The sequence below is a fragment of the Hemicordylus capensis genome, chromosome 4 (genome assembly GCF_027244095.1).
Source record: "Hemicordylus capensis ecotype Gifberg chromosome 4, rHemCap1.1.pri, whole genome shotgun sequence".
Taxonomy (NCBI): domain Eukaryota; kingdom Metazoa; phylum Chordata; class Lepidosauria; order Squamata; family Cordylidae; genus Hemicordylus; species Hemicordylus capensis.
Window position 1 is genome coordinate 58627786 of NC_069660.1, and position 27507 is coordinate 58655292.

General features: G+C 44.5%; 1 protein-coding gene across 2 annotated transcripts in view; it reads right to left on the bottom strand.

Annotated features, from left to right (window-relative positions):
• The window catches only part of MOV10 (Mov10 RISC complex RNA helicase), a 58738-nt gene that overhangs the window by 20635 nt on the left and 10596 nt on the right, over positions 1 to 27507 (bottom strand). For both annotated transcript variants that reach the window (XM_053244894.1, XM_053244895.1), the window contains exons 2-13: positions 17248 to 17344; positions 15288 to 15412; positions 14831 to 15057; positions 10818 to 11058; positions 9770 to 9907; positions 7477 to 7639; positions 6786 to 6940; positions 5316 to 5492; positions 4987 to 5134; positions 4476 to 4637; positions 4226 to 4329; positions 2528 to 2625 (exon numbers count right to left, since the gene is read on the bottom strand). In XM_053244894.1, coding sequence (XP_053100869.1) covers positions 2528 to 2625; positions 4226 to 4329; positions 4476 to 4637; positions 4987 to 5134; positions 5316 to 5492; positions 6786 to 6940; positions 7477 to 7639; positions 9770 to 9907; positions 10818 to 11058; positions 14831 to 15057; positions 15288 to 15412; positions 17248 to 17344 — 1835 coding nt within the window. The remainder of the gene's footprint in view (positions 1 to 2527; positions 2626 to 4225; positions 4330 to 4475; positions 4638 to 4986; positions 5135 to 5315; positions 5493 to 6785; positions 6941 to 7476; positions 7640 to 9769; positions 9908 to 10817; positions 11059 to 14830; positions 15058 to 15287; positions 15413 to 17247; positions 17345 to 27507) is intronic.

The following is a 27507-nucleotide window of genomic DNA, read 5'->3' on the forward strand; positions in this document are numbered from 1 at the left end:
AATGGCTGGAAATTCCTTTTATAGAATGACTTTTCTGGTCTTTTCAGAGCTGTAGGCATGGTTTTTCTCTTGTCTTTTGACTCCACCAGCACATCCTTGAGTGCTTGTTTGCCAAATAATTTAGCATCATCATAGGGCACTGCTGTCAGATTGACTTAGAAGTGGTATCTGCATGCCAGTTCTTTAGCCAGAGATGGCGTCGGCCTACTACTGCTGCCGCTGATGCTCTAGAGGAGAACCTTATAGAGTCCAACGTGGCGTCAGCTATAAATGCTTGTGCTTTTTGGAGCTTAACTAGTTGTTGGCAAAGGTGCACTGGGTCTGAAGGGGTTTCATTAAGTCATCCAGCCATAATAAATTGGCCCTAGCTGCCATAGAAGCTGCCGCTGAGGAGTGGGTTGCTAGCGAGGAATTATCGTGTACTCTACTCATTGCCAATTCTGCTTTCTTTTCAGAAACATCTTTCAACAATGCTTCCCCATCCCATGGGATCAAGGATCCCGAGATCAACTGGGCCACCAGAGCATTGGTATTTGGTTTTTTTTTCAGAAGGCCTGACGATTCCTGCTGAAAATAACAGAAACATGCGGCCGCCACCATTGGTCTCTTATGTACCGCCGGGAGTGCCCACTCCTGTTTAATAGAATCAATAAAACAATCTGGCATTGATAACAATAAGTCTTTTGGTTTTGCTTTTGGAAAAACCATATATATCCCCCTTACAAGCCTGAGAAGAACCTGGGGTCAATTTAGATTGTAAGCCAATCACAGCAATGACCTTTGTCATTAATGGGTTAAAATCCTCTGGCACGAACAGCCTTTGAGAATATGAAGCAGGTTCAGCATCATCTGCCCCTGACCCCTCATCCTCTTCTTTATCATGTACCAAATCATGGCTGTTAGAATTTTTCCCCATGTCCATCGTGTCTGCCAAATCAACCTGCAGCTCAGTTCGTAGTGTAGGTTTCTTGTGCAGCGCCACTGGCCTGACATCAGTAGGGTTAGGATCACCTGAGTCAGGGGCAGACATTTCTGATGAGTGCACCTCTGTATGCCTTGTGCTGTGCCCTTCTGGTCTTGACTTGGGAACATGGTCTCTTACAGATTGGGGAGGAAGACACCTGATGGCGTTTCTTAGCCCCTTTAGATCTTTTATGGGGCCTTAGTTGCATAACGGTGTCCAGGATCGTGTTTTGCAGCCAAGCCTGCCATTCCAGGGTTACACCTGGGGGCATGGTAGTAGTGGGCTGAGCAGAAGGGATGCTGACTGAACTCCCCACCGCATGGTCAGAGCTCACCACAGTCGCAACGTGCATTTCTCCGTTGCCAGCTAAAATGGCGCTGTGTGATTTGGCGGGCTTTTCCTTGCGCCCGCCATCTTGGCTCCCCTCAGTACCGCTCCTCACCGCCATAGCCTCCTTTCCTCCACACAAAGCCCTTATCTCTGCTTGTGAGGGAGGCGGCTGCTGCTCCAGTGGTCTCACTAAGCCCGCTCTTATATGGATGTTCAAAAACTCAAAAGTGCTCTCCTCCGCTCTTTTTTCAGCTTGCCGCAGGCCCTTCGCTGTGCTGCGTGTGACTCTGCCAGGCGGCGGCACCAAACTCGCAGCACGATCGATCTGTTGCACCCGCTCTGGAGAGACTGAAGGCAAGTGGTTTACAGCCCTTGCAGATGGGCCTTTGGCAGTCGCTGTGGGCTGAGTTAAGGCACTGAGCGGGGGAACTCTCTTAACCTTTTTGGGCGGCTGTTGAGTGGCCCCTTCAGGTTCGGTTCCTGGGGCCCTTGCTGATGGCTTGGAGGCAGCCGCTTCAGGCGTTTTCCACTTAGGGAGAGGGGTACCGGGCACCCTAGATCCCTTCACAAAGGTTTCTTTCAGTTTTCCTGTGGGGACACAAATATGCCTTACAGTACCCGCACACTCCATACACAGGGGGGTGAGGAGGGAAGAAAGTGAAAGGACAATTTAAAAAAAAAAAGAAATATAATGAGCAGAGAAGCTATTGGAAACAAATTGATACGGACATAGAAGATATAGGATACGCTAAGTTTGGTAAAATGGAGAGGAAAAAATAGAGATAACCTGCCAAGAGCGACACAGGACTGTAAGAACTGGGCGGGGTTATCCCCATTGGGCAGGTAAGGCTTTCTTTTAGCTATTTAGCATAGTCCTGCCCAGGAGCACGTGATGGGGATAACCCTTAGAGATGGCCTTGATTGCAGCAACCGGGAATGTGTATCAGCTCAAGATCCACTAGTGGAAGCAAGTAAAATAGGAAAACAAGATGTCAGATTTTAAAAAGGACAATGGAAGACATTTTCAAGTGAAACATTCAAATTCAGATTCGTTTGAGCCCTCCAAGGTAAACACTGGGACATCAGGGAAGTTTAATAGGGCACGAGGTACCCAAAATGACAGCACCCACAATGCACATGGTTGCCCAGTGTGAGAATGCCCCCTGCCATCCAATGTTGATCATTCAGAATAATGAATGGGTGCACAGAAATACAGGAAAGGTTATTCCTCACCTGCAATGGCAACCAGGCTTTCTGGTTCCACGGCATGGCCACTCTCATCAATGAAGACATGAGAGAAGTGTCCCCGAGGGAAATCAGCTGAGGCCAACCTAGCCGGGAGACAGACAGACAGAGTGAGTGAGTAGAAACATGAATATTCAGCTTCTCAGCTGGAGCGCAAACATCCTGAATGCCTCCCCTTCAAATGCTGAGTGGAGGAAGTCCTTTCTCTTGGATATCACTCTTATTACATAAAATAGTTAATTAATTATAATTTTACTTCATCCACCCCCACCACCCCACAGAAGCTCAGGGCACATATGTGCACGCACACACAGACACACACACGTTTAGCTTTGAAGTAACCCTGTGAGGCGGCTTAAGAGTGAGAGACAGTGAGGTCATTCACACAACCAAAAACTGTGTTCTCCTGGGTTTGGGAGCTGTGTGTGCTCCCAAATCTTCAGTTGTATGGAAGCAAGGTAAGAAGAAAACCTGGGTAGAAGTGATTGTGTGGAAGCAAGGTAGGAGAAAAAGCTACCCAGTTCTTCCCCCTACCTTACTTCCTCACAACTGACAATTGGGAGCACACACAGCTCCCAAACCCAGGCAGAACACAGTGAAGCGAGTCTCACAATTGGCGAGACCCGCCTTCAGAGCGTTTGTGGGGAGAGTGAGCTTAGCCCGCTCTCCTCACAGACGATCCCCAGACAGCCCAGGGCGGCCGTATCGGCAGTTCCCCTGGAAGTTTCAGGATGCCCCATGTGAGCACGCGGGGCATCCTGGAGAGACCCCCAGGGTCGGAAGGCTTGTTTCAGCTTCCCACCAGGGGTCTCCTCGTATGTTGCCATGGCACGGAGCAGCGCTGCGGCAATACACGATTAAAAAGATGGGGTTAGCGGAGCGCTCACTCCACTAACCTCAGCTAAGGGGAGGCGGAATTAGGAGAGTTTGCTGCCGGAAACTGTGCGGCTCCCGTGGCAGCAGACGATCAGCAAAAAGCAGGCTAGGCTCCCTGAGCCCGCTTTTTGCTGATCATGAGAATCTCCTCAGTGTCTGATTGTGTGAATGACCTCAATGTCTGATCCAAGTGAGCATCAGAGCTAAACCGAGATTTGGGCCTGAGTCTCCCAGGTCTAAATCTTGCTGTTCCACACAGGCACCTCAACCTTTGCCCACCATACTGTCACTGTTGTCAGACCATTTCCAGACAACCTCTACAGTACATATGCAACTGATTATATGCCCATGGATAGATTATTACATGGCTAAGATCAACTGTGGGTTGTGTGTTCTTTGTCACAGACCACTGATGTCGAGGAACCAGTTTGCAACAGTGTACAGAACAGCAACAATATACTAGCACTGTGGTAGAACAAAGTAGTGACACAATCTTTCTCCATTCCCAAATTGTAGCTCTAGGCATATTGCAGCCCCATTTACTTTATCATACCCAAGTGGTCATTGCCAAAACAACATTTCTGTCAGACCTGGGCTCTATTCACAATGCAAGCAAGCAGCAATCGTGAGGCTTTGACATAACTGCCAGTTGCAAATGGTATAACTGTAATGTCAAGTCCAGGCCACACTAAGTGGCTGCGATGGAGAAATGTTTTCCATGCATATAGTGCTGTTCCCACCTTCACTACAAGTCTCTATCCACTTCTCACCCATCCTGGTTAGCTATTTGTACGCAGTCCTCTTTCCTACCTTCCTGCCGTCACCAGGGTCGTGATGATAACACGATAGCTTTCCAGCTCTGATTTGCTGGGAAAGACAGGGCACTTCTTTTCATTGTCCCAGTTACAGCATGGCTAGAAGCAAAAATTGGTATTAAGCATAGCCTGGGATAGCATTACCTTGCAGCCCCCTCTGTGGTGAGCGAGGAGGGCTCTTGGCAGGCTACTGCCTTGACATGTCTGAATAAGAGAGCTTATTGAGGGAAATAACTAGTACACACCTTAATATCCTCAGGAATTGTGCCATAATCCCTGCTGCTAGCATTCAGCCTGTAGATGTTCCTCACATCTATGTGCTTCCTGAGATGTTGGCAGAGCAGGTCAGAGGCACTGTTAGAAGGAGCACAGGCAAGCACATGGGAATCCTCCATGCAGTGAACTACCTAACCAGGATAGAAGCATATATTGGAGATTCTTGATCAGCCAGAAAGCCATATAGACAGCCTTACAGGAATGGCAGCACCAGAGGGTTCAACAGCAAGCATAAGACCAGCTTGCTAATCAGCAGGATGATGCTACAAAACTGTATTTTGAGTATACAAGATGCTTGAACTTAGCAAGCATACATAGCCTTGCTAACACTAAATGAGACGAAGTCACTTACCCTAACTAGAGTACATTTGTGGCTAATCCACCTAGAGATATACACCGCCTGGAGAGACATATTGTCAGGCAGTATATAAATATGATAAATAAGATAATCAAATAATAATGATGAAATACTTTCCTCACCTGTTTGATGGCCTCCACCATGGTCACTGTCTTGCCAGTACCTGGCGGCCCAAATATAAGATAAGGAGCTGGTCTGGAGGTGCCTCCTACCACTTGATGGATAGCCTTCACCTGTTCCTCATTAGTCTCCAGACTGAGGTCATAGAGCCTGGAGAGAGAGGGTAGGGGGAGGCAAAGCACAGGGTGAAGAACAAAGTCACCACTGTCTCATGCTTAAGAGGACCTCAGCTCCATCATCTCCATAGAGCTCGAGCGTCTCTGAGACAGGAAGAAACCTCTTCCCATTTCCAGTCCCTTTCTGCTTCTCTCCCCACTCTCCCTGAACTCACTTGATGCATTTTCCAGCAGAGAGCAGGGATTCCCCATAAGAGAAAGATGGGAAGAGCAGATTCTGCAGCTGCCTCTTCAGGGCAAGATCTGCAGCACGATGCTGAACACGCAACGGCAGCCGGTTGAAGGTAAAGGTCACATCAAACTTCATGTTATCGATGAAATAAGACAGTAGTCTGGGCAGGGGGTGAAAGAAAGGAGACTGAAGAGACAAGCAAACACTGGGCACTATTTGTTTCAAATCACTTACTCATCATCTGGACCACAGAGATTCTTCACGGAGACTACCAATGTGCACTGCCCTTTCTACTCCAACTTCCCTTATTGCTTTCCTGTTCTACTCCTATACTGCCTGCTGCGTAATCCATCTTCCTTGAACAACCTCCATATCAGGCCATACTATTCACAAATCAATTTCACCTCTATACTGTTTGTTTGTCAGTATTAAGACACTGTATGTTCGAGTTCTGTCCAACAGCCAGCATGTTCAGGCCTCTACAATCTAGAGTTGCCAACTTCTCACTCAAAGGGTCCTCCTTTGCCTTTAACAGCCAAAGGACAAAGAGAGGTAGGATATCTACTACTAGGGGTGTGCAAAGAACTGGCTGGTCCAGTTTAAGTCCGAATTGGACCCAGAGCAGGCCAGTTCAGTCTGGTACCTCCTCAAACCGCCCCCTGGTTTGGTTCGGGGGTAGTGGTGGGGTTTGCGGGTTTGTTTTTTGTTTTTAAATTTGCCTTCTCCGGGGAGTCCTCAGAGGTTCCCCCTCCTCCTGCTGGCCTCCCTTACTGTCCAAACTGGCCTGTTTTGCCAGCTCTCCATCTTGGCCTCCCACCTCCGGCACAGTGGCCATTTTGGAGATGGCCACGCTTGTGCAATTTGCCCCTGCGTGGCAGCCCAATATGCCTCTGTGTGGCAGGGGGTAAGTTAATTTTTTTTAAAGAAAAATTGTGAACCCCGAGAATGGCCAGGGCTGGACCGAACAGAGGGTGGTTTGGCTCAATTCCGAACAGTCAAATTGAACAGGTTTGACGTCAAACCCGTTTGCACATCCCTAGCTGCTACAACATAACTTTTCAACAAAAAACGTTTTCAAACAGGTTTATATGGAAAGGGGGGAGGAGGAGGAGGAGGAGGACGTTCCCTGTCCCCAAAGGGTTCACAGTCTAAAAAGAGAGACACCAGCAACTGCCACAGGAAAAGATGTTGTGCTGGGGCAGTGTAGGGCCGGTTGCTCTCTGCTGCTTAATATAAAGAGAAACCCCCACTCTGAAAAGTGCCCCTTTGCCAGTTAGCAGGAGTGCTTCTTACATAAATGTGCCGCAGTGCCCTAAACAACACTGAGTGAACCTTCTTTCTTGCCACCCAGCTATTTCAAATGCAAGCTGTCACAATCGGTTTAGAAGATAGTCTTAAGGTCAGATCTAGCCTTTTTGTGCAAGCCCCAGGTCAGGGAAAACATATCACTCACTTTCTGGAGAAGCCCAGCTTGACTTTCTCCAACTCCACAGCATGGACATAGCCCTCGTACTGAACAATTGGCTGCTGTCCCCGCTTTTCAGCCAACGTCACAAACAGATGATCACCTCTCAGTACTGATGGACGGTTCTCAGCCACACCAGGCACCTGAAAAGTTAACAGATAAACTGAGAGATAGCTTTACCATTGCATCCTTGTGCCACCTAATAATTAATGATAATAAATATTACAAGCTGTTTAGGCAGCAGCTATCTAGAGAGTCGGAGAGGCACAGTGTTATGTTGTTGCTACAGCTAATTTAATTGGAAATTATTTTAGTTTCTGTTTATAGTAAGTCACCTTGGAAGCCAAAGATGAATTATTGCTGAAAGGTGGTCTATAAATATCAACAAACAATCCTTCCTCAGTCCTAGCTGTAACTATTTTATTTACTTGTTACATTCAAACTCCTCACAGTTCCTCTAGGGAGCTCAGAGAAGAATTTTAGCATTAAACACGCCCTGCAAACTCCTTTAGGCAAGCAGATGAAACCAGGCAAGCCCACCTAAATCTCATTAGCTATCAAATGAGCTTCACAGCCAAATCAGATATTTGAAATTTGGTTTCCCAAACGTTACAGCCACTATACCACTCCGTGTAGAACCAGACACCCTCCGTCAAAATCCTAAGAAATAGTTCTTCACCTTCAGAACTAGAAGATTCTGATGCCTCTCGTCTTTAACCATTCGAACATCCTGCATGTCATATCGATGTATGTCCACTTCCATTTGAATCTCTTCTAGGTGAAGCAAGAGTTCAAACTTCTGGCAATAGTTGTCAAAATGCAAAGCAGTATTCAGGTTGCTCCTGTGGAAGTGCAGGATAGCTGCATATCAGATTTAGCACTAGCTAGCTCAACAGGAATCTCTCCAGATCTAATGAGTTCACTGAAGATGGCTAGTGACTGGCAAAGGGAGATACAATACCCTAAAACCCAACAAAAAAGATGTCTGAATCATAGCATCTTTACTACTCCTTCATTCCTTTTGGTCTATGTGGTGAGTGGCTGTCAATCAAGAGGAATTTAAACTTAGGAACCTCTTCCGGAGAGAATTCCTAAGAGAGGGGCTTTGGAATAGAGTGAACAGGTGTCCCATAAAATTCAGTTGGAGCTTGATGGACAGGTTCAGATAGGGCTTGGATGAGCCAGAGATAGGGACGGTTAAGGCTAGAGAGAGGATCTCTGGCTAGGGTCTCTAGAGCAGGTGGAATTGGGAGGTTGGAGGGTAGGTTTTACACACCAGGCATGATGTCTGTAGAGCAAGCTTGACTATCAAATGTAAATGCTGGGTGTGTATGGTTGATTACACAGGATATATAGCCTGGGTGCTTTCCAGATTAGACCCTGCAACAGGGTCATGTCGTATCTCTGAAGTGTGCTTCCACACTTTCTGTGTTGTACACCACAGTCCCTACACTGACAGCAGGGTGCCGTTCATATTTTGCAATGCCTTGTTTTGAATTTAATCGCTGCAATGTAGTGCTATGACATCATTTATCTGGCTTAAGAAAGTTGCTTTTTGGGAGGTTGTTAGTTTCCGTGAGACTGCTCCCACTGCTGTTTACGTTTTGAATGCCATTTGCCTGAACGGAAGCATTTTACTGCTGTTGAGCAGCTAATCTAGAAAGCGCTCAGGAGGGTTATATCCCAAGTAAAGGTGTTGAAAGTCTAAAGAAGCTTATTAATTCTGAACAGCTGACTCAGTAACTTGAAAGTAAAGCCTTTGTTGATGTACTGACAATCTTAAATAAGTACCTGAGTTTGAATACGTTTGAAATATAAGAGGTGGTGTACAGTCTTACCAGTTCTAAGGTTGTTACTTTGTCTCAGAAACCATTATGTGTTGATTCATTGCTGTGAATAAGAAACTGCTGAAGCTTTTGTACAGCAATCAAGTTATTTTCCATGATTTGGAACTTTAAAACTGTCTCAACTGTGTCAAATTACTTCTCCCCACACTACCATTCAGGCACAATACCAAAGTTAGTGTTAGAAACCCAAATTAGGATTTAATTTGGTGGTGGCAGTGTAATAAATAAAGAGTTTAATACAAATCAGGGGACACACAAATATTGTATTTATTTTAATACTAATAATAAAATAATGTGTGTGTATGTATATATATATGTGTGTGTGTGTGTGTGTGTGTATAGATTTGCAGCAAATATGCGCTTCTTTCTTGGCACTATCTCAATTAGTTTATGCTCAGAAAAAAAGCAGACAAACTGAGAACACTCCACTAATTGGATCAGAAACAAGCCAGTGGGTTGCATCCAATGAAAAGTGGTTAGGAATAAAAACCAACAAAATCAATAATGTAATTAACTTATGACTAACACATTCTATTCATTTCAAGAGGATCTGGTCATAATCAGCTTTCTTTGGATGCAGCCCAAAGATACTTTTGTAGTGTCTTTTGATGCTGAATTATTTAATAAAGTGTCTTGTATTATATTATACTTGGCTGGGATCTAAAGGGCCATACCCATATTAGTGCACAGGGGCCTTTCAGCCTACCCCTTCCTATCTTAGCTCCTTGCATCTCTCAGAAAGGCTAAGCTATGTGTATTGCCTGGGTTTCACTGAGGAAGATTGAGAAGCTGGTAAATATCAGAGCAGCAGAGAAAAGAACAGTGATGCAGATGGGACAACAGGGGATGAGGCATGGAGAGAGTCTGTGAGCTGCCTATGATAAACATTGCTCTTTAACTCAGGAATGGTGTCACAAGTTGGATTTCAAAATGACAGTACATGGTCTCCTCCTGTGCTTAGATGAGTGGGTAATGCCACTTGATCCTGGAGACATTATCTATATAATGCATTGTAAGCAACGTCTCTTATTTGAGGGACTCAAAGGAGGTATGAAAAATATAGCAACATGGCCCATGACTGATAATGCACAGGAAGAGGCTATATCTTTGTTCATAGGCACTCACTTCAGCTGAGCAACCTTGGCACAGGCGCCATCATTGGGTGCATGACCTTCAGCCAGATATGTAACCAGGTCCTTCCACTCTGGAGGATAATTGTAGTGACCTAGATGATTTACATTCTCAAGTTCATATTGCAAAGAGCTGGAGAGACAGAATGCAGAATAAGCACAAGGTTATGGGGTGTCTATGTACTGATTACTGATGGGAATAACTGTGCAGGTGTTTCCCAATTGTAGTAGAGTGACAGCAGTATATTTAGTATCAGCATCATACTAGATGCTGAAGGGACTTCCCATGAGCATTTTGTATCCTGCCCCACCCCCTGAAAGTTAGATAAGGCCAGCCCAAATTGCCAAAGTCGATCTGGGAAATCCTCAAACCCCTACTCAGATATATATTTCCTAGATGGTCCAACCATCAGTACACACATGCATGCCCAGGGCTTGATGACTGCACTATCAAGAAGTGACTTCAAGTGTGAAACAGAGAAAAGAGCTCTGATATCAGCTGTCATCTCTTCAAACATCAAACCCTTTTTGTGGTGGCAGTTCACATGTTTGTGAATCACTGTATGCATGAGCAGTGGCTGAGGGAGGCACATGCACAAATGAATCAGCCCTTAGCCAGTCTCAGTACAGCTGCAAGACAAATGACTAATCTCAAGAGAGGTTTAGGGGGGTGATTGGAAGACTATATAGGGGGCAAGGACACAGAAATGACACAGTAAACAATAGGTCTAGCTCTATCCAAAGCCCAGCCTCACTCCGCAACTCAGACTATTATTACATAGCATTTATTTAGCACCGGAGTGCTAGGTGCTGTACAAAACCGACCTGGCACCACCTCTATTCATAGGGTTGAACAATCTACATCAGATGGCTAAGACATAGCAAAAAGAGTGAGGAAAAAAATGAAGGTAAGATGGCAGTTTAAAAAAACAAGCAAAGTGAGGCAATTGATTCTCTGGTTAAGGAATTGATTCTCTGAAGAGATTTGACATGAGAAGTGACCTGAGGAGAATAATCTAGTCAAACACAGCAGTGCCACATACTTGTCTGGCGGGACGCCCTTTTCTGTAGTAACAACCTGTGGTTTGTGCAGTTTGGCTTGGTAGGGCTGATAGGGTGCTGAGGGACCCAGCTGCTCTGCTAATGTGCTGTTGCAGACAGCAGACACAAAGCGTCCAATGACAAAAAGTCCATCCGTCTCACTGGTGAACTCAAACAACATGGTTAGAGGGAAGTAGCCATAGTCCTGTGTCTGGCAGTAGACCTGGATACTGTATGATGACCCTGCAAACAAGAAAACCATCTGAAATTACAAAAGAGAGTAGGGAGGAGGAGGTATGCCTGTTTTGTTTCTAAGATTTGAATGAACAAGATTCGTCCACAGAGCCCTCCAGTATTTTTTTAATTTAAAATCTAATACCCCATCCAGTACTTAATTTAAGTAATTTTTAAAATTACCTATGACTGTTTCCTGTTCTTTAACCAGTTACCGATCCACACATGAACCTGTACTCTTATTTCATGACTGCTATGTTTACTCAAGACCCTTTGGTGGGGAACTTTATCAAAAGCTTTTTGGAAGTCCAAGTATACAATGTCAACCGGATCACCTTTATCCACATGCCTGTTGACACTCTCAAAGAACTCCAAAAAGTTAGTGAGGCAAAACTTTCCCTTGCAAAAGCCATGCTGATTCTCCTCCAGCAAGGCCTTTTCCTCTATACATTTAACCATTTTGTCCTTAAGTATGCTTTCCATCAATTTACCCAGCACCAAAGTGAACCTGACCGGCCTGTAATTTCCCAGATCCCCCCTGGATCCCTTTTTGAAAACCGGAGTTACATTGGCTACTTTCCAGTCATCTGGTATAGAGCGTGATTGTAGGGACAAGTTACGTATTTTTGCTAGGAGATCAGCAATTTCACATTTGAGTTCCTTCAGAACTTTTGGGTGGATGCCACCTGGCCTTGGCGATTTGTTAATTTTTAGCTTTTCAAGACAGTTTAGAACATCTTCCCTTGTCACCTCAAATTGGCCCAGTTCCTCAGCTGCTAAACCCGAATAGCTCAGTTCTGGAGAGGGTATATGGTCAGTATCCTCCACCATGAAGACAGATACAAAGAACTAATTCAGCTTATCCTTATGGTCCTTAATAATCCCTTTCATACCCTCATCTTAGGGTCCAACTGCCTCCCTGGCAGGTTTTCTACTTCTGATATATTTAAAGTAGTTTTTGTTATTCCCCTTGACACTTCTAGCTATATTCTGCTCAAACTCTTTTCTTTTTTTGCATCCCTTATCGTCTCCTTGCATGTCTTTTGCCCGAGTTTATGTTCCTTCCTGTTCTCTTCATTTGGGCAGGATTTCAATTTTCTGAAGGAAGTCTTCTTCCCTTTTATAGCTTCCCTGACTCTACTTGTTAGCCACACTGGCATCCTCCTGAACTTGGTGGTACCTTTCCTCCTTCTTGGTATAAATTCCAACTGTGCTTCTAGTACTGTGGTTTTAAGTAAGTTCCATGCTTTCTGGAGTGATTTGACCCTCCTGACTTTCCCTTTCAACTTCCTTCTTACTAGTCCCCTCAGTTTTGAGAAGTTTCTTCTTCTGAAGTCCAACGCATCTGTGTTGGACTTCCTTGACAATTCTCCACTTGCATATATGCTGAATTGGATCACACTATGGTCACTGCTACCCAATGGTTCTGCAACTCTGACATCTTGTACCAGGTCCTAGGCACCACTCAGGATTAGGTCCAAGGTCATCATCCCTCTGGTTGGTTCAGCAACTAACTGTTCTAAAGCACAGTCATTTAGCACGTCTATAAATTTGGTCTCTCTGTCATTACCCAAATGTGAATTTCCCAGTCTATGTGTGGGTAGTTGAAATCATCCATTATTACTGCCCTGTCTCTCTTTGATGCCTCTCTTATTTGTTTCTCCAACTCTACCTGCATGTGGTGGAGGAGGCTGTCCCTGTGGGTGGAACACGTAGCACTTTGGAACACGGTACCCTGGGGGTCCTGGACCAGTATGCTACCTAGCAGCTTCCAGGACCTCCTGACTGTATTTCCCGACATTGCTGGTGCCAGCATGCACCATGATAGCTGACTCCTCCCCAGCACTGCCTAACAGCCTACATAGATGAACTGTGACGTCCGCAACCTTCGCATCAGGCAGGCAAGTCACCATGTGGTCTACACGCACATCATAGATCCATCGCTCTATGCCCCTAATGATCAAATCACCCGCTACTAGGAGGCCCCCACCCCCTGGAGGAATATCCTCTGTGCAAGAGGATATGTGCGCATCATCCAAGGAAGGGGTCCCTGCTAAAGGAGTGTTGTCCCCCTTCCCTGAGACCCTCATTATCCATGACAGCAGACACACCATCAGCCTGGAAGTGGGATGCCTCTACCGCATCCCTGAGGGTCTCATCCACACACCTCTTTGCCTCCCTGAGCTTCCCCAGGTTAGCCACCTTGGCTTCAAAGGAAAGAACTTGTTCCCCGAGAGCCAAGAGCTCTTTGCACCGAGCGGACATCCATGACTTCTGCCCCTCAGACAGACAGTCATACATGCGACACTGTGCAATACACTGGGAAGCACCCCCTCCCCTGCTGGCATTCTACCTTCATAATTAGTTTTATTGGCTATTAAGAGTTTATGGGGCTTGAAGCTATGTACTGGGTACAGTTGTCAGCTAATTAATGGTTCTTAGTTTTGTCCTCCAAGAAAATCACAAATGTTGGGTATTATTATTATTTTTACATTTATATCCTGCTCTTCCTCCAAGGAGCCCAGAGCGGTGTACTACATACTTGAGTTTCTCTTTCACAACAAACCTGTGAAGTAGGTTAGGCTGAGAGAGAAGTGACTGGCCCAGAGTCACCCAGCTAGTTATTCTTCCACTGGGTGTTTCCTCTCTGATGAAAGGGCACCAACTGTGTGCCTCTCCACAGAGTTTCCCACCAATCTCCTTTGTTATCTTTTTGCAAAGCTCCCTTGGTCCGAGACTTGTATTCAAGACTAGCAGGCAAACTCACTCTTCTCAGGAATGCGGCCCCTCCCACAAGCTGAAGCACTCACCTGGAATCAATCCCCCATTCTGGCTTCTCCTCTGTCAAAGACACAAACAAAGCCAACCAGCCAGAAATCAAGCCCTAGAAAATTACAAGCCCTAGCAGATTTAGCTTCTCCTTCCCTTCTTGTTTTCTTGGTGATTTATTTATTTGTCTATTTTTATTCCCTTGCTGTGCTCCTTTGCTTGATATCTTCTTTAGGAGAGGAATACAAGCTTGTTGCTTCATCTCTCTTCAAGACCAGCAAGCAACTGGTCTTGGCTCTCACTATACTACATTACTACACTCTACCATCCATTGCCCATTAAACACTCAAAGTTCCCCCACAAGGAACTTTGGATCATAAGTCACAAATTTCCAGTAGAAAATTCCAGGAGTGTATAATGTAATATTATTATTTCTAGCCCTTTTTGACAGAGAAGCCTCATACACTAGTGTCAGTCTTGGTGGCAAAGTTGCTGGAGAAAGACAATACAGAAGCTGGTCATCCCTGCATGAAAGGCACTATTTCCCCTCAGAGATTCACTGAGGCTCAATCTTGAGCACCTTCCACAAGCAAGGCAGAACTTTTGGGGGCTATATTTTGGGGGCCAGTCTCGTGTCAGTCAAGGATTGTCATGTACCAACGTATTTGTAGTTGCTCAATTGGTTTGCAGTGAGGCACTTTACTTATCCCCTGCTGAGCAAAGAGGCACCTTTTTAAAAGTAGTGGTTCTCTTTATTTAGCAGGATTAGAGAAATTGTCCCTATCAAACCGCAGAACAGCATCCTCCAGTGGATGTTGTTGGTGTCTTTCTTATGTTTCTTTTTTAGACTGTGAGCCCTTTGGGGATGGGGAGCTATTTTATTTATTTATGTCTGTATGTAAACCGCTTTGGGAACTTTGGTTGAAAAGTGGTATATAAATATTCATTGTACTCGTATTCATCATTGGGGGTGGAGTAACAATACATTTCAACAAATTCACACACACTTTACCTGGGGGCAGTCTCACAGGTGAAGTCTGGGAAGCCACAATGGTGAGCTCACGAACTCTACGCTGTTTTCTGCACTTGCACAGTGTCACTTCATTTGACCCACCATTTTTGACCTCAATGTCAATAATCTTCCTCTCGTTAGGAGCCACAAGAAAGCGGATACGCCCATTACCAAGGTCATGTGCTGAAATGATCTCCACCCCATTCTTGTTACGGATAAGTTCACCTCTGGAGAACAAAGATTGTAGGTTAAGCCAGGAAGTTATTTTTTCCCAAGAGACAGATTCCTAGGGTTGAGAAAAATAGGCCCCAAATTCTGCACTTGTGCAGTTGGACCACGGACTTGGGGAATGCATAGGCCTCTGGAAAATTGAGTTCCAATGCATTGTGCTCCCACACTGTTAACACTGTCCAACTCTATATCACATGCCTTTCATAAGACTCCAGAGATTCCATACCTGGCCTTAGTACATGATCTGCGGGGAGGTGGGCCATCAGTTGAGTTTTGGCCCTGAGAAGACTGATCTCCAGCATAATTCCGTGGTTTCCAGTACTGATCAGCAAGTTTCACTTTCCTCCTCACCTACAGAAGGGAAGAAGGAGCAACAGGCTGGTTTCCAGCTAAGCGTATATTAGGAAGTGGGAGTTCACAAGCTAATGAGCATCAGAAAAACACTTTTGTTCCAACAACGTGAAACAGTTCAGATGACCCCCCCAAAATGGTTTGGCTGTGAACACAACTCAAAGCCTGCACCGTCTACTCTTCTAACCTCCTCAGCTAACACACCTAAGGAATCCTGATGCAGTCAAATATAATATATAATAGGTAATAGGTAATATAAATACGTAAAGCCACCCTGAGCCATTTTGGAAGGGCGGTATACAAATCAAATCAAATCAAAAAATAAATACTACTGCTCACTGTGTTATCTGAACTCAGGAGTTGTGTTTTAACTTTTAAACTACTATAGGCAATAGATATTTAATCCTAGTTTCCCATCAAGGTTGTAACCTAGATAAACCATAGCTTCCAAGGTAGGACAACATGTGGGGCTATGATTTAACTAAACCATGTCATTCACATCATTGCTAAAGAAATATGGGGATCTGGGAGTGTGTGGGCTCAACTGGCTTCAGGTCGTACTCTCAATTAAAAAAAATAGGGCTTGACAAATCCCAAGTTCCAGGGAGTCAGGGTGCCTAGAAATTTAACCATGACACCTACATTTAGATATTCAGAAGTAGAGGGGATTTTGGATTTTATTTGTTTATTTATTCCAGGCAGCTGTTTCTGTTCTGAATAGGTTACTTCTACCAGAATAAAAAGAAAGCTTGTTTACCCTCCTCCTCCGCAATATCCAACACTAAGTTCAGTAATTTTGTCCAATGTCTATGGTCTGACTCCTAAATCCAAAGGAAATGGTCAAGACTGGAAGAAAATCACTCTTTTTGGGGTTGTCTCAACTGGCTCAAAGCGTAGAAAGGGCCGTCCCAGAGCAAGACAGGCACCTCATCACCAAGGACTTTTTCAATGAGAGCCCTGCCCCTACACACTACTTGGAAGTCTGTGTCACTACTGTGTATAGTTTTTGCTTTAAACCAACACAAATTTCTGAAGGTAACACAGATTCTATGCCAAGTAAAACTTCAACTACGTCTTAAATTATGCAGATTTGCAAGTATATTTTAAATATAAAATAAGTGTAATCTATTTCTTACTGATTCTCCTTCAACTAGCCATGGAAGGACAAGCAGCTAAGCAGGGCAATGAAGCCCCATCTCTGGACAACAGGAAATGCTCCTCAGATCTCCTGCCCTGACTAAAGATTTCAATAGGCCCTGCCTACCACTTTTAATTTTATCCTTGCAGCCTTAAAAGGTGAGAAACTTGGATTTTAAAAAAAGAAAGAAAGCTGAGATTTTCAAAGGGCTAAACTGTATATCTTATCAGTTCCACATTAGCATATTGCATCAATGATCTTGACCAACATGCAAGTTCCATATTAGCATGTTCCACAATATTGTGGAACACATATAGCCTCATCTGTGGTCTCTTCCATATCTGATTCTAGTGGCAAAACAAAATAAGGAACAGGGAAATAATGCTTTAAGGCTAGGAGCCTGCAGTTGTGCAGATCTTTTGACACTGTTTACTAATAGATGTAGCCTCTGTATGCAGAACACTATTATTCACGTACACATTTACATTAAAATTGTGTGTAACGCAAAGCATAGTGACTGGGAGAGGATAGAAGTCAGACATAAACTGGGACCCTAATTCCTCCCCCCACCAATGGGCCTGAAGGATACCTATTTTAATATCCCTGGGTTTCCTGAGGGTCCACCAAGACAGGTAAAACAATATAATCCATCCTGAAAGAAGTTCAGAATATAATTGATAACACAAAAATCTCTTACCCTGTCAAACTGTACAGAATTCTTGTTTACTTCAGCAAGGCCAGACTGTCCTAGTGCATAGAGTATTGAGGAGAAGCTGGGTCTTCTTGCATTATCCCTGCCCAAATAATTAAAGAATGAAACCACACTTTAAAAAAGAGGATGTACTGTAGACAAGTTGAAACAGGTTTGGGGGAAAAACAAAGATGACCAGGAGCCTTTAAAAAAAAGGGCGGGGGGAGGGGAGAGAAGAGAAAACCAAACCCTGAGGAATAGTTGGAAGAACTAAAGGAAAATTACATGTTGCCGGGGGCGGGGGAAGAACACGATCACACTCTTCAAATACCTGAAGGGCGGCAATATGGGAGAGAGCAAAGAACTACTTTCTATTACCCTAGAAAGCCAGACTAAATCTAATGGGCTTAAGTTACAGGAGGGTAGATTTCGACTGAACATGTAGGGAAACCTCTTAATGTTAAGAGCAGTGAAACAGTGTAGTCAATGACCTAGGATGGGTGGACTCTCTCTCACTGGAGGTGCTCAAGCAATGGCTAGATAGCCATCCTTTGGGAACACTCTAGCACTGGACTTTGTTCAACAAGTAAATGTTTAGCCTAGATGGCTACAGGACCCCTCCAACTCTAGGATTCTATGCAAACTCCCTTCACACATAGCAAGTGAACATTTTCATTCCTGGCTCAGCACACTGTTAGCATGTCAAGTAGCATAGGAAGCTGCCATATACTGAGTCAGACCATTGGTCCATCTAGCTCTTGTATGTACGCTTTTGACACCAGCGTACATACCTCTCAGAAAGCAAGCCCCGATATCAACACGTACTGTTATAGTGTGGCCTGAGGGAGCCTCTCAACAGCTGCAGGACTGTTTTCAGGAGACTGATTGGAATGTGTTTGACCATCATGATCTGGAGATCCACACATCAACGGTCCTGGATTATATTAAATTTTGTACAGCCAACGTCACCAGGGAAAAGTATGTGAAGATGTATCCAAATAGGAAGCCCTGGATGACGGGGGAAGTTCGGAGGCTGCTGAAGGCCAGAAACTTTGCTTTTAGAACCGGAGATCGAGCATTGTATAGCATAGAAAGGGCGAATTTGAAGAGGGGTATTAAGAAGGCAAAAGCTGAGTATAAAGGGAAAATTGAGAATTATATAAGCAGCCATGACACTAGACAAATGTGGCAGGGGGTTCAGCAACTTATTGGCTATAAATCTAACAATCCATCAACTGTAGAGAGTAGTGCCTCCCTGGTGGGGGAGCTGAATACCTTTTTTGCCCGGTTTGAGGCGACACCGGCAGTGGTTCCAGGAGTGCTGCCGGAGTCACTGTTCTTACTCCCTGAGGAAAATGTTGTTAGAGTGGAAAATGCTGTTAAAGTGGAAGAGGGGGAAGCGAGGCGGGTACTAAAGGAAATAAATGTGAGGAAGGCTATGGGCCCTGATGGAGTGGCTGGTAGGGTGCTGAGAGATTGCTCGGAACAACTGGCAGAAGCTTTTACGAGGATTTTCAATCGATCTCTGGCCCAAGCCACTGTTCCACCTTGTCTGAAATCCTCTACTATCGTACCTCTGTCAAAAAAATCTAATATAGATAGCCTGAATGACTTTCGACCTGTGGCGCTTACACCCATCATAATGAAATGCTTTGATAAATTGGTGCGGAATCGTATTATGGCTTGTTTGCCAGATGGATTTGATTCTTATCAATTTGCATATAAGAAGAAGAGATCCACGGAGGATGCTGTGGCTATGGCCTTACACACAGTCCTGACCCATTTGGAGAAACAAGGGAATTATGCAAGACTGCTTTTTGTAGACTTTAGCTCTGCATTTAATACTATTCTCCCATATAGATTGGTACCAAAATTATTGGACCTGGGGCTTCCACCATGCTTATGCAGGTGGATACTGAATTTTCTATCAGATCGTTCTCAACGGGTCAGGATGGGCTCTCATGTCTCAACAGATCTCAGTATAAATATAGGGACGCCACAGGGGTGCGTGTTGAGTCCACTTTTGTACACGCTTTACACATACAATTGTGTTCCCAATTACCTCAGCAATAGGATTATTAAGTTTGCAGACGCCACAACTGTGGTTGGTCTGATTACTGCTGGAGAAGGGGAGTCGGCCTATAGGAAGGAGGTGGAGAGGCTGACAGAGTGGTGTAGGGAGAATAACTTATTCCTCAATTTAAAGAAAACAAAGGAGATCATTGTGGATTTCAGGAAATGCAAATTGGATTTCCAGCCACTCATTATTGAAGGGATTTGTGTGGAACGGGTTTCGGTGTTTAGATTTCTGGGAATAGAGCTGAGAGATGACCTGACATGGGGAGCAAACACCAAAGATCTGGTGAAGAGAGCACAGCAGAGATTATACTTCTTGAGAGTTCTCCGGAGGACTATTCTCTCAAGTAATCTATTGTTGGTGTTTTATCGCTGTGCTATAGAGAGTGTGTTGACTTATGGGATCTGTGTGTGGTTTGGGAGTTGTACAGCCAGAGAAAGAACACTGCTGTCCAAGGTTGTTAAGACTGCGGAGAAAATAATTGGGTGTACTCTTCCTACCTTAGATCAAATCTATGCCATTAGGTGTTATAATAAAGTTGTAGAGATAGCGCAGGATCCCACGCACCCTGGAAATGATCTCTTTCAGCTTCTGCCTTCGAGAAGGAGGTATAGGGTCTTAAAGACCAGGACCAGCCGCTTGAGAAGTAGCTTCTACCCAAAAGCGGTCTCAGCTTTGAACGCAGCAAAACACAGCTTCTGAGGGGTTTTTTGTACTTAGTTTTTAGAGTTTTTTAGTGGGTTGATGGGAGGGGTGCGTATGGGTATATGTTTAGATTATTCTTGTTAGGTCCTGTAGTAGTGGTTGTAGATTCTTTTCAATCTCGTTGTTCTGCACAGGACAATGACAATAAAGATCTCTCTCTCTCTCGATCTCTCTCTCTCTCTCTCTCTCTCAGTACTCGGTCAGTCTACAGACTGACAGTGGCTTCTCCAAGACTGCAGGCAGGAATCCCCCTCCTGTAATTCCCCTCTGAGGGGGATCCCTCAAGCCACTCGAGATGGAAGTTTGGTGTGGTGTACAGATACAATAAATGAATAAAATTAGCTGGGCTGGGCGCAGAGCATCTGTGCCTCTGACCGCCCGGCCTGCTTCTCCCCCCCCCCAGTTTCTGGCCAGCTTTCAAGCTGCCCCATCCCCTCCTGCTGCAGAGGCCAGCCTGGCCCGCTGCTGCCACCTCCTGGCGGCCCAGCCGCCTGCTCACTCCAGCAGCTGGGCCCTCTGCCGCTGCTGCCACCACCATCTCTTTACCCTGGCAGCCAGGCTGGCCAGCCGCCGCCTCTTCCTCATCCCAGCGGCCATTTTCTCTGTATCCCATCGCTAATCCGCAGCTCTCTCATGAGAGCTGCCACGCATGGGATTAGCGACAGGTACACCTAGGAGAAAGATAGATAGATAGATAAATATGATCAGGGAGCAGATTAATGCCGATTATTGTAAAGGTAAAGTGTGCTGTCAAGTTGGTGTCGACTCCTGGTGACCACAGAGCCCTGTGGTCCCACACAGTATGAGATGGTGCCTTTCAGCATCTCCCTATATCGCTGCTGCCTGATATAGGTGTTTCTCATCATCTGGGAAACATACTAGCAGAGATTCAAACTGGCAACCTCTGGCTTGCTAATCAAGTCATTTCCCCGCTGCATACAGTACTAGAAAAGCAAACTATACAATAAATATCAACATGTGAAAGGTAAGGGGAATTCTAAATCAGCTGGAATGACATCTGCACGAACTGTGGAAATCGTAGAACCCTGAAAGAGAACTCCCAGAGACAGAGTCCAGTGACTTTATATGACTCAAAGCTAGGGCAGGAGGGGGGAGAAACAAAGATTTATACCAACTAATACTGGAAAAGTTTTAACTACAAACACAAGGGAGATGTTACTTAGGCTTGCCAGAAATGGTGTAAGAAATCAGTGAAATAGCAAAGAAAGCCACTCTATAGAAAATATTTTATACCAATATTTTATATATACAACCTGTGTCTCTGTGTGGTTTACCGTTAAAAATTAAAATCATTAAACATTAAAATCATTTTAAAACCCCACATTAAAATATTAAAACTATAAATCAAATTAAAAGCTTGAGTGAAGAAATATGTCTCCAGTGCCTTTTTAAAAGTTTCCAGAGATGGGGAGGCTCTTATTTCAACAGGGAGTGCATTCCAAAGTCCAGGGGAAGCAACAGAGAAGGCCTGTTCCCAAGTAGCCGCCAGATGAGTTAGCGGCAACTGAAGACGAACCTCTCCAGATGATCTTAACAGGCGGTGGGGCTCATGGTGAAGACGATGCTCCCTTAAATACCCAGGGCCTAAGCTGTTTAGGGCTCTAGAGGTAATAACCAGCACCTTGTATCTTGCCTAGAAATGTATCAATGTCAGTGTAGTTCTTTCAATACAGGAGTAAAATGGTCTCCCAGAGACCAAACTGGCTGCCACATTCTGGATCAACTGCCATTTCCAGACTACGTAAAACGCAGCCCCACACAGAGCACATTACAGTAATTCAGTCTAGAGATTACCAGCATATGTACCACCATTTTGTGGTCATTCATATCGAGAAATGGACACAGCTGGCGTATCAGCCAAAGCTGATAAGCAGCATCTCTGGCCACCGCCTCAACCTGGGACACCAGGGAGCACTCCCAGACTGCATACCTGTTCCTTCCGGGGGAGTGTGACCCTATCCAGAAGCAGCAGATCAAAATTGTTTCCTGAGTTCTGACCCCATACAATAAGTACCTCCATCTTATTTGGTTTCAGCCACAGTCTGTTATTCCTCATCTAGCCCATTATTGCAGAGCAAGTGGTGATGTAGTGAACATTGGGTGCCAACCACCCCCATGGGTTTCTAACCCATGGGGTACAGGGTTCTGTTGTTTCTGAGGTATTCTGAGTGTGGATTCTATGATAGCAAATGAGATTTTCAATGAGACACCATGAATCCACTCTAATTTGCTATCATAGAATCCACACTCAGAATACATAAGAAACAACAGAACCCTGTACCCCATGGGTTAGAAACCCATGGGGGTGGTTGGCACCCTATGTGCACTATACCACCACTCACTCTGGGCCACCCCAGCACCCCCCAAGTGCACTTATGGGGCTGCTGAAAGCTCCATTATAACTTATGAGGAAAAACCTTAAAGACACATAAACTTCAACAATTCACCAAAAATCAGTCCTCTGCCCAAATCCTTTGAAAAAATTCAGGTAGCTTCCTTGCCCCTACCTGGCACTACCACCAACCCCACACTGCTCTAGGCCACCCCTTTCCCCCTGATGTGAAGCGATACACCCTCCATTATACCTAATGGGGGAAAACCTTAAAGACGCGTAAACTTCAACAATTCACCAAAAACCAGCCCTTTGCCCAATCCCTCTGCAATTGGGGTGGTAGCCTCTACTCATTAGGCACTACCACCCCACTATTTTGCCCCTGGGACCCGAAATTCGAGCAGACGTCACATCAGACCTTTTTGCATTGAAGTCAATGGGAGGCAAAAAGGCGGGAAATTCAAATAGACGTCATTGCTCAAAATGGAGGGGGAAGAAGGCGGCATTTTTTGGCCACAAAATGGAGGGCCGAAACAACAGATATTTCGGAGCCGAAATGGGAGTGATTCGTTTTGTCTCCGAAAAATTTCGGATGGCTAGAAGGGTGATTCGGTTCGGATCCGAATCAACCGAAATTTGCTGTTTCAGGTACAGATCGTTCTGTACCCAAAACGTTTCGCACATCCCTACTTTTAAGTATGTTTACAGAATATAATTACATGATGCATTTTATCTAAGTTCTTTTTTTTAACAAATTGTTTTTTAAAAAATGTAAAATACAATTTAAATCTTTTAAAAATGGATTAATATAATTTTTAATCATTTATTTTTATTTACCTTAGAAAATGGAGATGTTGCTGATTAAAGTCTTTGTATCAGAGCAAGCTCACACAAGGGAAAGAAATACTGAATCATCCTTGCTGAGCTGCCTGACTAGGCTTCGCCTAAAACTCTTCTATATTGTCAGTGGGTTCAAAGGCTGCCACTACTTCCCCTTTGTCTACGGAAATTCTCTGGGCTTGGGGTGGGATAACCTGGGAGGGGAGAACATCTTAATTTGACTCTTGGACAAGTACGAAAAGCTTCCACGTGCAAGCCTATACGTGGTGAGAAAACCGATAGCTGCTGAATGCCTGAGGACTTGTTTGCACCAGAGAAATCCCTTTACCTGAGTTAAAACACAACTCGGAGAGGCTTGTGAAAAGAAAAGAACTAAAAAATAGTTTTATTCAGTTACTTCGTTCAGACTGCTTCAGTCCACGGCTTTCTCAGCTTTTAGATACAGTTAAGAATACTTAGTAAGATTACAAAAATAGGTTGTCTTAATGCATGCCTAAATGTTTATAGTCTTTTGCAATGCCCTAGGTAGGATGGGCATAGGCTAGTGTTTCTTATTTTAATTACATTACAGGTAGACAATAATAGAACAGTATCAAGAATACGCAAAAGCATACACACCCCAAAATATAAGTTTTTAACATGCAGTCTAACAACCTGTTCCCTATGCTGAATTCCCTTTCCCTTGAACTTACCCAATTCTTAAGGCGAATCAAGCTTCCCGCAATCCTTTCTTTTAAGGATCTACAGAGTTATTGCATGAGAGAAACCTCCATACTAGTTTCGATAATGAGGGAGCAAACTCTATTGCCCCTCACAAAGCCTTTCTGTATGCGCTTCTTTCCAACAAAGACTGCCTTTCTTGTTCCCAGAATTCCTAGCAACCACTCTCTAGGTCCCACCCACCTGGTGTACTGATTAGCTGCCATGGAATTCACTAGCGTGTCAGCCAAGACAAGAGTTCACTCCCTGTTAACTCTTTGGGGGGAGAAGAGGCTGTTCACTACAGGAGAACAGGAAGACTAAAAGGAAAAAAGAAAGGAGAAGAGCCATATTAATCTGTCTGAAGGAAAGATCCTCAGTTGGACCTCGAAGTATGGACTAGCAAGGATTCAGCTGCATTTCATTACTGGGAAGTCATACCCAGAATTATAACCCAGCAGTGAGGGGAATGAATACACAAACTATGCTCACCAAGCTATTCAAAAATATAGCAAATCAAAATCCTTTGAACAGACACCCTTGTTCCATTGACGCAATCTGTATTCAACTGGTTTCTGGCAATAAGGACCCTGCACTAACTTATCTTGACTTTCCGCAGGAGGAAGATTTACCACCCTCTAAAGAGGAAAAGAGTTGTCAGAGACATATTCCTGGGTCAGCCCCCACCTCACACCTTAAAGTTTTATCAGCGGCATCCCTCTTTGATTCTCAAATTGGTTTCCAAGTATATGTGCTATGAATCACCTGTAGGTTATCATCATACTTCTTAAAGCTCTTTTGACTAATGAAACACCACTGACACCTACAGCTGTCTTGATCCACCTGGACACAAGAAGTACTATTGGGCAAATTGTCATCACTTGGATTTTCTACTGAATATCTGTCATTATTAGATTATAATTAAGCCAAGGAGATCCTCAAACAGAGGATCTTGGACACTGAACACCAGAATGATTTGCGCTCCATTTCGGAGACTATAAGAGGGCACCTTGGTTACTTTAACCAGGAACCTGCTAACTAACTGCTGTCACTTTCTCTACCAAGCCACCACAGGGTGTTTCTCAGAGCAAAATATGACACCTTACCATCAGCAGTTTTATCTGGAAGCAGTGTCCCCTCTAAGGTGTGCACACATGCACGCGCTCACAAGTTTTTTGATGTCCTCTCAGTTAATTTTAGATCCCGCTCAGGTTGAATCAGGAGGGTCTCACTCTGAATGCATGTGTGCACACACTGCCTAAATGCATGTGTGTGCACATCAGTTTTCTCACCATGTGTAGGCTTGCACATGGAAGATTTTTGTACTTGTCTAAGAGTCAAATTAAGAGGGTCCCCCCCCGCCCAGGTTATCCCACCCCAAGCCGAGAGTGTGTCTGTAGACAAAAGGGAGGTGCTGGCAACCTTTACACCTACTGATAATACAGAAGAGTTTTAGGACAAGCCTAATCAGGTAGCTCAGCAGGGATGATTCAGTATTTCTTTCCCTCGCATGAGCTTGCTCTGCTGCCCAGAACAAAACTCATTCCACACACAGATGAAAAAAAATAGATTTTTTAAAAAAACAACAACAACCCCTTCCAAACACTGTCTGGAAGGTTTCTGAAAATTCCTTTGGCGAGTCAAGTTTATCCTTGTGGGTCAGGTGAGGTCCAGTTTGACCACCATGTGCTATTGTTTTGCCCTTTTTATAATGATAGTCAGCGTATAGCTCCCCTGCTATCACACTTTCCCAGCCAAACTGCTGAATTTTATGCCACACTCCTTCTTGCACAGAAGAAACTTTTTATCACCTATAATGTTACTACTTTTTGTGCTGCCAACAGCTAACTTCTAGCCCCACTTTCTAGATGCTGCTACAAGAAGCTTCTATGTTGGTGTACTTTGTATGATTGAATGTAGTATTATAGGGATGTGCGAACCAGTTCGAATACGAACCAGGGTGGTTCTAAGGTTCGAATTTGAACCAGGGTGGTTCAAATTCGAACCGAACCAGCCATCAGGTTCGAGCTGCAGGTTCAAATTTGAACCGAACCAGGGGGTGGTTTGATTCTAACTGGTTAGAACTGGTTCTGACATCCAGAAATTGGTAGGATGGTAGCTGGCACCCAGGGGTACCTGCCAGCCAAATCCCAAAGCAATCGGACACTTGTACGATTTTTTATGAATTTTTGAAAATTTTTATTTTTTTCTTATTGGGTATAATTGGACTCGAACCAGGCCATAATACCTTATTGTGGAGCACCCATGGGTGCCAATAACCAACCAAACCCTGAAGCAACTGGACAGTCCTATGATTTTTTATGAATATTTGAAATATTTTCAATTATTTTTCTCATAGAGTATAATGAGACCAGAACCAGCCCATATCCCCTATTGTGGAGCACCTAGCGGCACAAAAGTGGGGTGGGTGGTAGTGTGCCTACCACCCACAAAACCCCAAGGCAATTGGACACTCCTCTGATTATTGGTGAATTTTTAAAGTATTTTTGAGTTCCTCATAGGGAATAATTAGGATTGCGGCAAATGTATAGCTTCACGTTGGGGGGAAAGGGGTGTCCTAGAGCAGAGTGTGGTGGGTGGTAGTTCCTAGGGTGGGCAAGGAAGCTATCAGAATTATTTGAAAGGAATTGGGCAAAGGGCTGGTTTTTAAGTGATTTTTGAAGTTTACGCGTCTTTAAGGTTTTTCTCCATAAAGAAGCATGGAGGTGTCAGGAAATGTATAGCTTCACGTCGGGGGCAAAGGGGTGGTCTAGAGCAGAGTGTGGTGGGTGCTAGTGCCCAAGGGGGGCAAGGAAGCTATCCGAATTATTTGAAAGGAATTGGGCAAAGGGCTGATTTTTAAGTGATTTTTGAAGTGTATGTGTCTTTAAGGTTAGCAGATGAGAGTGGATTCATGGTTTGTCATTGAAAATCTAATATGCTACCAAAGAATCTACACTCAGAACACTTCAGAAACAACAAAACCCATTACCCCATGGGTTAGCAACCCATGGGGGTGGTTGGAACCCTCTTTGCATTAGAGCACCACTCACTCTGGGCCACCCCAGCACCCCACAAGTGGCTTTAAGATTTTTCTCCATAGGGAAGAATGGAGGTTCCAGCAGCCCCATAACTGCACTTGGGGGTTGCTGGGGTGGCCCACAGCAAGGGTGCCAACCACATCCATGGGTTGCTAACCCATGGGGTACTGAGTTTTGTTGTTTCTGAAGTGTTCTGAGTGTATATTCTTTGGTAGCATATAAGATTTTCAATGACAAACCATGAATCCACTCTCATCTGCTAACCTTAAAGACACATACACTTCAAAAATCACTTAAAAATCAGCCCTTTGCCCAATTCCTTTCAAATAATTCGGATAGCTACCTGGCCCCCCTTGGGCACTACCACCCACCACACTCTGCTCTTGGACACCCCCCCCCCCCGCCGACGTGAAGCTATACATTTGCAGACATCTCCATGCTTCTTTGTGGAGAAAAACCTTAAAGACGCGTAAACTTCAGAAATCACTTAAAAATCTGCCTTTTGCCCCATTCATTTCAAATAATTCTGATAGCTTCCTTGCCCACCTTGG